General features: G+C 34.7%; 1 protein-coding gene across 1 annotated transcript; it reads right to left on the minus strand.

Annotated features, from left to right (window-relative positions):
• Nucleotides 1-10,351: 10,351 nt before the first annotated feature.
• Nucleotides 10,352-12,377, minus strand: LOC108739611 (splicing factor ESS-2 homolog). The gene is made up of 6 exons (XM_018473596.1): nucleotides 12,139-12,377; nucleotides 11,901-12,054; nucleotides 11,321-11,844; nucleotides 11,048-11,235; nucleotides 10,854-10,991; nucleotides 10,352-10,760 (listed from the first exon to the last, which is right to left on the minus strand). Exons 1-6 carry the CDS (start codon nucleotides 12,283-12,285, stop codon nucleotides 10,466-10,468), a joined length of 1,446 nt encoding a protein of 481 aa, XP_018329098.1. The 5' UTR covers nucleotides 12,286-12,377; the 3' UTR covers nucleotides 10,352-10,465.
• Between the last annotated feature and the right edge of the window lie 1,237 nt (nucleotides 12,378-13,614).

The following is a 13,614-nucleotide window of genomic DNA, read 5'->3' on the forward strand; positions in this document are numbered from 1 at the left end:
AACAAAAAAATATTTTTTTACAAAAAAAGAAATATTTAATTTTCCCATACATAAAAGTTGAAGCTGCGTGGCTGTCAATTTGACAACTGTAACGTAGAAACAATCGATTGCAACGTGAGCAAAACCCACCATATACAGCGCATAAAATTGTACAAAAAAGGTGACCTCGTACCAGGGTGATTTTCGCCAATCGTACGGCAACCAAGTTTCAACGATAATGTTTCTTTTTGGTAAGCAAAAACAAACAAAAATTGAAAAATTGTTAGTATCTACGTTTAATTAATAGATAGGTATATGTCAAAATTTCAAAGCATCATCATCCCTCTGTATATACCACCTAAGGCGTTTTTGTCCGTAACTCTGTTAAAACCCATTCAGTAAAAAAAAAAATGGTTCGGAATGGAACACCCAATATATTTTTAATTTTTGGTTTCTTTGTATAATTTTAGGTCGACTTTATTAACAGTTCTCTATACGTATTTTTTGAGATATTCAACTGTCTTTGAAACAAAACACGATTTCAGCTATTTGAATGAGATCAAATAGCATCTAAACCATAAAAACTAAAAACCTGCGGTTTGGACAGTTCGACAGGGCTTTTAATTTTGTATCGAACGGTACCATTTAATATGGGTATTCCTTTAAAAAAAAAGTTATTTGTCTTTTAAAATTGTCAAAAGTAAATGTCTATATTTCCGGTTCTGACACGTTTCGTCCTTAGCAAAAAAGACACGGAAAGTCGTACTCAAACGAAACTCTCCAGACCGCAGGTTTGTAGGTTTTATGGTTTAGATGCTATTTGGTCGCATTCAAACAGTTGAAATCGTGTTTTGTTTTAAAAACAGTTGAATAACTGTTATACAAAGAAGCCAAAAATGGGCGTTCCATTTAAAATAACGAAGTTAGGTAGCGTCCCCCGATCAATTTTATATATTTATTAAAGCTAAAAAATTACCTCTCGTTATAGCGAATATTATTGATAACTGCTAATGTCTGAAAACCACTGCATGCCACAATAGTACTTATATAAAATCCGATCATAAAAATTTTCAAATGACGAACAGTTTTGTGAATATCTTTTAAAGTAAAAATAGTCCGGCTCTGCATTCGTACAAACGTCTTCAAGGTACTATATACATGCATAATCTTGTCAGACCTCAAATATAAATACGTCAAGTTTATTAGGGCTCCTATATTAACAGCTAAAATCAGAATGAACATCATTATCTACATACGCACGTACATATCTAATTAAAAGAAAAATTAATTATCCACCTTCGATTGATAGTAATCTACCAGCCAATACCCAGTCGACTCCACCAGAAAGCAGTGTTATAGACAATGGTACGAACAAAAACAATTGGGAAAAAATATTAAAATTGCGAAGGGCATTGTAGAATAACTTTTTAAAAATTGNCTATTTAATCTGAGATTAATAATTGTATATATACATAAGCATTATGCTTAACCAACATTCATTATGGGTACGTAAAATAGAAAAATATCCATTTTAATTATCATAAATATCATAATTACCACCTGGAAGTCCGTAAAATTAGTTTCTCATTTTCAAAAGTACGAGATATAAGTTCAGTTGTTGTAATTTTTGAAATAAAATAATTATCTATTCTTCGACCTATCGCCAACATAAAACATTAATAAATAATGGCCTGTCTAACATAATTACTTGTTACACTATACCTATATTCGCTTTTCGTAAATAACACCAAAATTGCATAAGAACCTCACAAACGCTCAGCTTCAAAACTTGTCGTGTTTTAGGTGACTTGTTTTTTGAGTGACATATTTGTCACACCTTTGAACACCAGAAAATTTTCTACAAACTCTGAACTTTTTGCAAATTATAGGTAATATTTTATGGTTTAATTGTCGCATAAACAAATGTGTGACAAAAAAATTGCATCTTAGTCAACGGTATCTAATTGAATCCAATTTTTATTCAATTAAACAAATAAGCTGCTGAACGCGTTAAATTTAAATGAAAATATATAAAATTCACTTTTCACCGAGAAAGTTTGCTTGAAAGTGAAAGAAAAGATGATTACACTTGGAGCTGAGCATATGTGACAGATTATAAAATATTTTTAACAACTTCAGTTCCAATTTCCGTCTTTTTACATTTAATTATCATAAATTTCCAATTTAGTCCGGTACTGCATTTATGTAATTGCAGCAGTGCCCAGCAACATTTACATTTACGGAATTCAAAGAACTACTGAAATTTCACAAATTTTGACATTTAAAATCTTCTACTACTACTACACCAGGCCGTTATTACCTAATGTTTTTTGTCCAGTGCCTAATATCGAACGATAAAAGACAAACATTAAGTTGTCATTTGTTACATTACATTTGTTTAAAGAGACAACAGTCAACTATTTCTTTCCGAACATTTGAACGTTTCTTTAACTCATCAAAGAGGCGTCAGTTAACTATTTCTTTTGAAACATTAGAAAAATTATTTTGTTTTATAATTCAACTGTTACCCAAAGGAAAACAAAACAACATATTCACCTTCATTGTTACGTTCTTTTCTCTAGGTAATCTGTTGTAAATTCAAAAAGAAAAAAAATTCGTTGTCACTTTTTATAAATTCACCCCCGCGGTTAGAAATTGGAAAAACTACACCACAACTCAACGGTCACCCAGCAGCCGTCTAAATTCTTACACTCGATTTCGCGCGTGTTTTCGACTTGGAGATCGAAACAATCCACAGTCGCCACTCGGAACGGTGTTCACCAACTGGCAAATCTCTGTCGCAAAGAGACTTAAAAACCATCTACAGAAGGTACCAACACCACTAGGTGCTACCAGTGGCCTGCCGCCGCCAAAGAACTAAAAACAATCTACCGCCGACCGTTCCTAGTAAAGAAACAAGGAACTGTGTGATACCACTACTGACAAAAGAAATATTTCCATTAGAGTACATGGAAAGGGATAGATTAGGTACATTGAAAAATAATGAAATAAAAATTAATGGGAACATAGGTAGAAGCAGTTTGAGTGAAAGTAGGAATACTCTTTGTTGTTACATGGATGCATATGAATTCCAATCTCTCGTTATCATGCCACAATGGAATCGATCGTCTTTTTTTATCTCTATTAAATGCATCAAATCGTCGTCCGTGCAAGTCTCAATAGATGTTTCCTTATTGAGCACATTTTGCATGTACCACCACATAACAATGATAGGCACTGCTTTCACTTGTTTTAAGCCCTTTTTACCTTCTGTGTTATCATTAACAAAAAGCACCTTCCTGATACACATATTTTATATTGAATAGAAACTGAGAGTAATAATAATGATTTATCATATCACTTTCTCCTCCCGTTCGTTTCTATCGTCAATTGTTTTTTAATACATGTAGATAATTGAAACGAGAAAGTGCTTTTTTTTAATGGCAAGCTTCGTGATGAGGTAAAAACCCTTAACTAGTTAAATATTCAGTCGTAATTAATACCGTTCGTTTTTCCATAATTTATTTATGGTTTAATTACATTTTTACGCACAATTAAATATTTAAACATATTCGTGATGGTTTTAGTTCATCCTTGACCTCCTTTTCATCAAATATTCCTAAATAAATAAATTGAAAATTACATCTAGATAATTGATAGGGTGCTCGTGGATGTCTTAAGGGTCTCTTTTGATAAAGTTGTTGAGAACGGTGCAAAACGAAAAGGCCAAATTGACAATCTGGAAAAGTGCATGTTGTTTAACATGAAACAAAAGGGAGAGAAACAAAAGCTCTTACAGAAACAAAAGTTTCCAACGTAAGATTCAGATATTTCCCCGCAGTTATATGTATTGGTCTCGCACATCTGGTCAAAATTATTAGAAACATTCTGCGAATCTTCAAATCGCCAACGTACCATGGGCAATTGTAAACGGCATTTCTATATTTTAAACTCTAAAACAATACATGCCTACGTATTCAATTGTTTTTTATGTTAGAATCTAGTCTATTGTACCTCGTCGTAGACTTTTTGGGCAACAGTAGTTATTATCAACAACTGCCACAGGGAGGTCGTGGTTCTCTCGATCATTATCAAAATTTTCGTAAGATTGTTGGGCCAATACTATTAGGTACAATTTAGACGATCTCATAAAAATAACAAAAATCTATAACTCTGTACTTACAATCAGTATCAACAATGGTATTGTTACCACATAAAACAAATTCATGATCAAGGCATAGAGCATAATGGGCCAAAAGAAATCATTAATTTCATTACCAATTTCCAGAAACATCTGGTGCTTTTGAATCAATTTTTTTAAATTGTTTTCAAAACTTATACGAAACTTTTTCGAATACATTACTTCGTAAACCAGATTATCGTTCTTAATCGTAAATTCTGCAGAGGTGCCGGTTCTGTAAACGAATTAAATACGATAAGCAAACGAATGTAGAAAAAAAAACGGAAACAAATGAGGCAAAGAAACGAATGGAAAACAAATGAAATAAATATACGAACGGAAGACAAATGAGATAGACAAAGAAATGAAAATCATGAGAAAAAACAAAATAATAACTCATTTTCCAAATCAGTCGTTTCTTCATTGTCACTTGATTCTAAGTCAAATCCATTAAAAGTTTTTGCTGCCTCAACTACCAAGTTTCTGGGTACTCCCTCTTGCAACAGGGTCACAAAAAATACATCCTCGAGTTCGTATCCTATAAATAAATGTTATGGAAAATAGAAATGAATTAATAATATCTAAAACTTTACTATTTATTTTCATCGCTATAACGTAAAGTCCGGCAACTGCCATGTAGTATGCGTCAGCAAAATAATGGGCTAAACCAATATTTTGCATTGCAATTGTTTGTATCAGAAAAATGAGTTCAAACCAGGGCGACTTGGACGAATCAAAGGGTAACCATGCGTTGAATATAAACATTCTGAAACAACGTTTTCATGTTTTGTTTTTTTTTTGTTATTATTACTACCTTTATTAGATAGGTACCTTTCACCGTTAGCAAAATACTTGTACATTAGAAAAACAGCTTGGTTACTACAAGCCACCGAGGCGCCAATCAAAAAGGCCCAAATGAAAAAAATTATGAAATTGACATCTTTGCTAACATTCACGTTTCTCCTTATCACTTGACAATTGCTGTCCAATCGTATTACGGACTGCATTCGCGAATACAAATTTTGAACCATTTTCGAATTGAAATAGTAATAGTAAAAGTTGACGAGCGAAGCTATGTGTAGTCCAATGTTTGTAAGGTCTTCCGTAATCGAAGTGAAACTTTGCTTTTCCATAACCAAATAGACCAGACCCGGTATGATGCATACAAGATGCAATAGCGTTGAAAACAAACGAAAAATTTTGTCTTTTATCGTCTGATGTTCTTCTTTTCGTAAACGAATTGCGACCAATCGTAATGAGAACTCCGTGGCGTAGTATAATCTATTGAGAACCATTTTGGGGCAGGACACACGCAATTTCGAAACCGAATTTAGAAGACAAGTAGAAAACTTTTCGAGATACATGTTGATATATAAGATCAGGATTAATAATTAAGGGTTTTACAGAATTTCAGAACCATCCACGCTTGTAATTAACGAAAACGTTTGCAGGTAATTAGGAATCAAAGAGAATTAATCAATTCATGGGAAGTAAAACTAATTAACATCTAAAATATTTACTCATTTATTTCTACTTAAACATTTTAGGTAAATGAATTGTTTTAACATTGTTATTATTATTCGTAATTATTTATGATGCCCTGCAAACTGGTATAAAACAGTTGTGGCCGAGAGGGCGGTGTTTATCACCTGAAAAATATGAAAATATACAGGGTGTCGATGTTAATGAACAAATGAAATTGATTAGTTTTTAGGTAGTAGATTAGGTACTTTAGAGAATGTTTCCATGGTAACTGTAAGATATCGTCCTGCTTGAATTGCAATCGGTCGATTACATCTCATCAGGATGGTGAAAATGTATTTCCTGGTACGGGGGTTGCAAATATACCACGGTGAATTGTATACTACCCCTTGAAATTTCGTACCCTAAACAAAATAAAAATCAAAATTTTTGACGAAACCTTAATATATATGTAAATACCTCGTCGTTAATTTGTTGAGCCGAATAAGTGAAAAGAAACAGTTGAAATATGGCGTTCCCAATGAATTGCACTATTACAACCCCGTATTCACTTCTAATCTATAAGAAAAAAATGCAAAAAGTACCCAAGATATGGGTAGCTGCTCTCTGTAAATAAATTTCAAAAATCTTACAATTAAACAGGCAAATGCAAACCAAATCAGATAAAACAAATTATAAATCAATTGTATTAACAGTATTGGTCCCATTAACTCGTTAATTTCATTCACGTATTCTAATATTTCTTGATGCCTTTTTATGTGCGTGGTCATATTTTTTCTTAAGCAGCAATTGAACTTTTCGGAATGTATCAAATTGGTTATCATTTCTTCGTACTTTTGTTTATTGCGTTTCATGCTACAAAAATTCATTTGTTCGACTTATTTTGCGCTCGTGCTCAACTGTTTCTTAAACATTTTACTTACGTCATGGTACCGTCTTTGCAATTGTTTAATTGATAGTATACGTCCATGGCTTCCTTCGCGAAAGATTTCGGAAAGCCCACTTCAACCATTGTACTGAAGAAGGCTTCTTTCACTTCGCAACCTGCAAATTAATTAAACAAAAAAATATTTTTTTACAAAAAAAGAAATATTTAATTTTCCCATACATAAAAGTTGAAGCTGCGTGGCTGTCAATTTGACAACTGTAACGTAGAAACAATCGATTGCAACGTGAGCAAAACCCACCATATACAGCGCATAAAATTGTACAAAAAAGGTGACCTCGTACCAGGGTGATTTTCGCCAATCGTACGGCAACCAAGTTTCAACGATAATGTTTCTTTTTGGTAAGCAAAAACAAACAAAAATTGAAAAATTGTTAGTATCTACGTTTAATTAATAGATAGGTATATGTCAAAATTTCAAAGCATCATCATCCCTCTGTATATACCACCTAAGGCGTTTTTGTCCGTAACTCTGTTAAAACCCATTCAGTAAAAAAAAAAATGGTTCGGAATGGAACACCCAATATATTTTTAATTTTTGGTTTCTTTGTATAATTTTAGGTCGACTTTATTAACAGTTCTCTATACGTATTTTTTGAGATATTCAACTGTCTTTGAAACAAAACACGATTTCAGCTATTTGAATGAGATCAAATAGCATCTAAACCATAAAAACTAAAAACCTGCGGTTTGGACAGTTCGACAGGGCTTTTAATTTTGTATCGAACGGTACCATTTAATATGGGTATTCCTTTAAAAAAAAAGTTATTTGTCTTTTAAAATTGTCAAAAGTAAATGTCTATATTTCCGGTTCTGACACGTTTCGTCCTTAGCAAAAAAGACACGGAAAGTCGTACTCAAACGAAACTCTCCAGACCGCAGGTTTGTAGGTTTTATGGTTTAGATGCTATTTGGTCGCATTCAAACAGTTGAAATCGTGTTTTGTTTTAAAAACAGTTGAATAACTGTTATACAAAGAAGCCAAAAATGGGCGTTCCATTTAAAATAACGAAGTTAGGTAGCGTCCCCCGATCAATTTTATATATTTATTAAAGCTAAAAAATTACCTCTCGTTATAGCGAATATTATTGATAACTGCTAATGTCTGAAAACCACTGCATGCCACAATAGTACTTATATAAAATCCGATCATAAAAATTTTCAAATGACGAACAGTTTTGTGAATATCTTTTAAAGTAAAAATAGTCCGGCTCTGCATTCGTACAAACGTCTTCAAGGTACTATATACATGCATAATCTTGTCAGACCTCAAATATAAATACGTCAAGTTTATTAGGGCTCCTATATTAACAGCTAAAATCAGAATGAACATCATTATCTACATACGCACGTACATATCTAATTAAAAGAAAAATTAATTATCCACCTTCGATTGATAGTAATCTACCAGCCAATACCCAGTCGACTCCACCAGAAAGCAGTGTTATAGACAATGGTACGAACAAAAACAATTGGGAAAAAATATTAAAATTGCGAAGGGCATTGTAGAATAACTTTTTAAAAATTGTTTTGGGTTTCTCTGCGACAACGATCATCGATATGAAAACCATGTATTCAAAAAATGTGTAGTACGATTTTATCGCCATTTTGCCGATGTCGAAACTCTACTACCCCTAAATGTCACCTGTTTCTTAATATAAACCCATGGAACATTTTTTTTTAATTACCGGGGCGTGGTGGAACTTGTACGACATTTTACACCTTTTCCAATTTTTTGAATTATAAATTATACAGAGAGATTAAAACCTATAATTACATGTAATGTACTTTTGTGTATATATAAAAATGTAATAAATCGATAACTACTGGACTTGGTTGCCATTTTAGGGACATGAACTGAAGTAACAATTGCCACCTTGTTTTTAATAAAAACAAAACAATGAAAGTTTTCGTGCGCGCATTTGTTCAAAGACTAAAACAAAAAGGAATAGAAAATGTGGTCAAAGGCCGCGCAATATTACTGTGCGCTTTTGTTTATCGCTATTCAGCATGCATCCCTGCGATTTTCACATGAAGACGGTGGCAACTGTTTTTGTTATTGCCTCTCTCTCCAGACATTCGCCGAATTCTATGCTATCAGCCGTGAGAATTTTGTCAACAATTTTTAAAAAGTCGTTCGTAAGCGATTTTTTGCACTCACGCAACGTTTTACATATAAAGTAGGCGATCATTGAGTAATAGCTTAGTTGGTTAATAGTTTTTTGTTTTGTCCGTCGAACGATATTTTTCGAGGTATGCTTCATCAGAACTTGTTTTTAGGGGTTGTTGTTCTTCTGCTGACGGTGCGTATATATATATACAATAAAATTCGTTCGAAACGACATTCTTTTGTTTATTATTCATTTTTTCCTTTGTATAGACGCTTTCCTATACAAAATGCTGTTCGAGTTGTAGTGGCAAAACAAACCCATCCGCAAACAGCCTGGATCAACAACTGCAACAGGTTTACTACCCTTCCTCTGTGCAATCCCAACAAATTCCGACAACCCAGGTTGTACAATATGCCTCCCAAATTCCTCCCTCTCAGTCCCAACCGCAACAGCAGCAGCAACAACAGCAACAGCAACCCCTATCTTCGTCAGTGTCTTCTCTAAATAAACCCCCGGCCACCAAATCCAATGCGCAGCCACCCTCGGCGCCGAGTGGAGGAAAAATCCCCGTCAATCTGGTGCCCGACGTGTTAATCTTTGAACTGTTGCTCACGTCGCCCCTCTGGTCATCCCTTAGCAGTTCCCTCAGGGGTTGTATTTTGAACAAGCTCGAGACGGAGGCCCAGTCGTCTTTGAGGTATTTAATAACCGAAGGTGAGGGTAGTATTTTGCAACAATTGGCGTCCTCCGCCGCCGCGCCGCCAACCCCAATTGCGTCTCAGTCACCCTCCGCTGCTCTCAGCCCTAGTTACGGTTATCAAATTGCTGGACAACAATCACCCTCTTCGTATGTAAAGGCGATGGATCAACCAATTGTTTCTTCCCAAAGTTACGTGGCACCCTCGGGACCTCAAACAATCCAAAGCGGGTATGGCACAATTAATCAGGGCTCTTCCGTGTACCCCCCCTCCTCATCTAACGCCGGCTATCAGCAAACAAATGCTGTTTATCAACGATAATATTTATAACGTAATATACGCAATTGTTTCAATTAATTGTTAATTAAAACTTATTTTTTTTCCCTTGTTAAATTGTTGATGTTTATTATTATTAATCATTATTATGCTAAAGTGAAATTTTACAATGGGTAATTCGTAGTTCAATTTTTCATTTTCGTTAATTTAATGTTGAACGGGATCAACCAGTTAATAAAAGTTTATAAGTTAAGGGACTCACACCAGATGGCAGCAGATGGCGGGTTCTCGTTATAATATTGTACGTAAGGTTTGTAAATTAAGTTACTAGATGGCAGCAGATAGTGCGTTCTCGTTAAAATATTGTGCGTAAGGTTCGTAAATTAAGTTACTAGAGGTCAGCAGATAGCACATTTTTGTTAAAAAATACATATTATTAATTAATTATAATGGTTTCTTTCGATTATTAATTTTTGCAACCCTAAAATTGTTACAGTAAAAAGAGAATTATTTTTTTGTTGCAGTTGTTTCAAACGTAATAAACTTAAAAGTAGCAACAATTGTTACCAAATATTTTTGTTTTTTTTTTTACCGATGCACTTTTATTTTAAGTGATTCATTTTTTGTAACACATTCTACTTTCGACTCTTTTTATAGGGAAACAAAAGAAAAGAAAACATTTTCAACAAAACCATTTATTGTAGCCTTATATACATACAAAAAAATTAAACGAAATGTATATTCCAATAAATTCAGCACAGGGTCGTAATTATTAATTACACATACACCCAATTCAAAAAAAGTCAGCTGCCCTATTTCTTTTGGGAACATTAATTTTTAACAAATCATCAGTTAAATTATCGTCGACCCTCTTTTTGCCTAAATTTATTTTTGGGGTAACTGCCCGTCTTATTGATACCGGGGTGACTCTTCGGGGAGTAATCGAACGTCCTAGCGGACTCGGAGAAGTAAGGGGTGATCCAAACTCCGAACTGCCCAACTTCAATCTTGACGTGGCCAATCTTCTTGCTGCGGGCGACATTAACGCTAAGCGATCGCTAAAAGGGGTGTTGGGTTTCGGGGAAGGGCTGAAACAAAGATTAAAGTAATTAAAACAACTGTAACCAAAACAAAAGAAAACAGAAACAACTGCAACAAAATTTTAAAACAAAACAACTTACGTTGCAAACTGCCTCCTGGCAACGTCCATAGCTTTTCGTTTGTCTTCGCGATGTTTTTCGCCAACTTTTTCGGCCAAAGCCAATGCAATCTTCTCACGTTTTGCAGGCTCCGCAATTTTAAAAGCCGGTCCTGGAGTTCTGAAACAAATTGAGAGTTCGATACGAAATTTAAAACAGAAAATTTCGAAACTTACTTCGGTATGGGCGTATCGCTGCCATCTAGTCTGAAAGGAGTGCCTTCTATTTCACCCCACGTCATGAGAGGACTCTGCGCCACCCCTGGATACGGGGACGGACTTCTAACGAGTTTGAAACCGTTTATTTTGGGAGTGTCAGGTGGGATCAGTTCCTTACCGTCTACTCCAATTTTACCATCCAAAACCTGTAACACACAAAAGAAACAAAACAAACCAATTTAGTCTTTTGTTATTATAGTTTTCAAAACAAATGATAAATGCGTTTCTCACCTTCGCCTGTGATTTTGCCAGTTCGTTTATTGTTTCCTTACTTTGTACTTCATTGAATGGATTTTCTCTGAGCCTGGTATTCGAGTGGACAATTTCCTGCTTCTTTTTGCTCATTTCTATCTTTTCTTCGTCCGTAAGTTCAACCCCATCGGGGACGAACATGATGTAGTTTTTATTTTTGTAGCCCCACGTATCAACGATGAACTTTTTTTCAGATAGTTCACACTGCTGTTCAACAGACGGCAGTGCCAGTAACATTCGCTGCTCGTCGTTACTTTTGTTCTCTTCTTTGTACAAGTATGAATATTTCTCTTGGTGTTTCTTGTCGGCTTCTATCATTAGTTCTTTAAAGCTTTCGTTGTCCTGGGAGGTGTGGACATTTAGAAACTGATCGAGACTCAGTTTTGGGTCACTGGATTCCTTATCCTGATTTTCTTGTTGTTGATCTTGTACGGGGGGATCTGTTTCTGTGTTTTGGGAACTGTGGATGTTGGCTGGAGTTTCGAAAGTTGCTGGACTAGGAACTGTAACAATTGAAATTCTATTTATCAGAATTTATTTATTCGATTAATTGTCTTACTTCGTTCCGTGGGGGGCCTCCGACCACTGTATTTCATGTGAATTTCTCTAAGTCTTGTCATATCATTTTTTTCCAAAGCGTCCAAGTAGTCATTTTGAGCTTTGAGCTTTTCCAAGTCAGGAAAGAAATCTCTCTGTATAATTTTTCCCATTTTCTAAAACAACAATCAGAATAACGATTATCAAACACTTTAAGATTCATTAGTTACTAAAATACTGGATTATTTAACAAAATTTACCTCTATGTAAGTTTCTTCGTCAAGTATGGTTTGTTTTCGTCGTCTTTTAGGTAACGTTTCGGGCTTTTTGAACACGATTTCTGTCTGAGAACTTTTTATAGGACTGGCCAACTGCTTCTCGGGGGATATTCCTGGACTTTTGGCCATTTTTGGGGCAATATTTTCGACAAAAACAAACGTATTAGTCAACAACACTTTGACACAAAAGTAAGGTTAACATTTTGACGTTTGGATAGTGTCTAACGTACCCATGCGTGATACAGGCGTGTCTCAAAAATCATGTTCTGCAATTTACGATTTAAGATTCTAATATGAAATTATTGCTTGAGAAATTATAAAAAGTTGTATAGTTAATCGAGGGGGTTTGATATTGCTTAGTTATTTAAATCGGAGTAAATGTCTGTCCGTCTGTTTGTTTGTCTGGGCTTATCTCAGGAGCTAGCAGACTTTTAATATTAACTTTACGAAAATAAATAAATCTTTATGGATTGCTTTGTTGTTTAGTCCCTTAAAAGGGGGAGACATTGAAGATAAGGCGATTAGTTAATTTTAAATTCTTCACTCATTAGGGATGGTGAATAAAGGGACTAAAGTGTGATAGAAAACAGCTGTTTATTTCCCAAATTAATTACACGCTTACTTAGTTGACTTTCAATGAATATCGTCACATTTCAAGTGAACCAACGATAAATGGAAAAAAAAACAAATGATGATTAGGAAAAGCCATTAGCAATTGCTACCGTGTAAACAAATTAAACCGGCCGTCTCTCTCCCAGTGTTAATTTCCTGACGGTATAAATGGGCCGATTTCAAAGCGCTACTTATATTTCCGACCGTACATATTCCTTGGACGCATATACACAAAATTTAATTTTAGACGAAGAAGAAATTCCTTTTATAATAAAACGAAAGAGGCGTCTACAAATTTTTCATCACCTCCGTATTGGTTTTCATTAATGCTACTGCTCTACTGCACGCACAAGCACGCGCTTTCTTTTCTTCCTCGTGCTTCTTTTTTTTTTTTTTTTTTTTTCTTCGTCGTCGGTCTCGCGAAACAAATGTGATCGTGTGTTGGAAAAAATTAACAAATGACAGATTTACGACTCGAAAGTGCCGAGCTTCCACTTTTCCGAAACTGTACCGTCGGTGTGTACTTGAAACATTTGGAAGCAATGATACACTCAAGTACCTTTGATATTTAATGTCTCCGTTTTCATATCCTGGTAGTTCATTAACTTTATCAGGGTTTGACTTGAACAGTACCGTAATAAGAAAATTTTTTAAGAATCGATACGTTTTTGGAATCGTGCTTAAGTTAAAGTAAATAAGAATGCGGTTTTAAATAATTTTTAAGTCGTTAATTTTGTTGCTGAGTACGGGCCTGGCTGAAATTTGAAGCATCCATCCGGAACGGATCTCCTTCCGATTGACGCATGCTAATGTCTTTGTGAAATTTATAGGAAAATCATATATGTG

The sequence above is a fragment of the Agrilus planipennis genome, unplaced genomic scaffold, assembly GCF_000699045.2.
Source record: "Agrilus planipennis isolate EAB-ADULT unplaced genomic scaffold, Apla_2.0 scaffold162, whole genome shotgun sequence".
Classification (NCBI taxonomy): Eukaryota; Metazoa; Arthropoda; class Insecta; order Coleoptera; family Buprestidae; genus Agrilus; species Agrilus planipennis.

Coding starts and splice junctions, on each gene's coding strand:
- LOC108739611 (XM_018473596.1), bottom strand. CDS start 12,285: ATGGCCAAAAGTCCAGGAATATCCCCCGAGAAGCAGTTGGCCAGTCCT. Junction 12,055..12,138: donor ACGAAGAAACTTACATAGAG/GTAAATTTTGTT, acceptor TTGTTGTTTTAG/AAAATGGGAAAAATTATACA. Junction 11,236..11,320: donor TGGCAAAATCACAGGCGAAG/GTGAGAAACGCA, acceptor TGTGTGTTACAG/GTTTTGGATGGTAAAATTGG.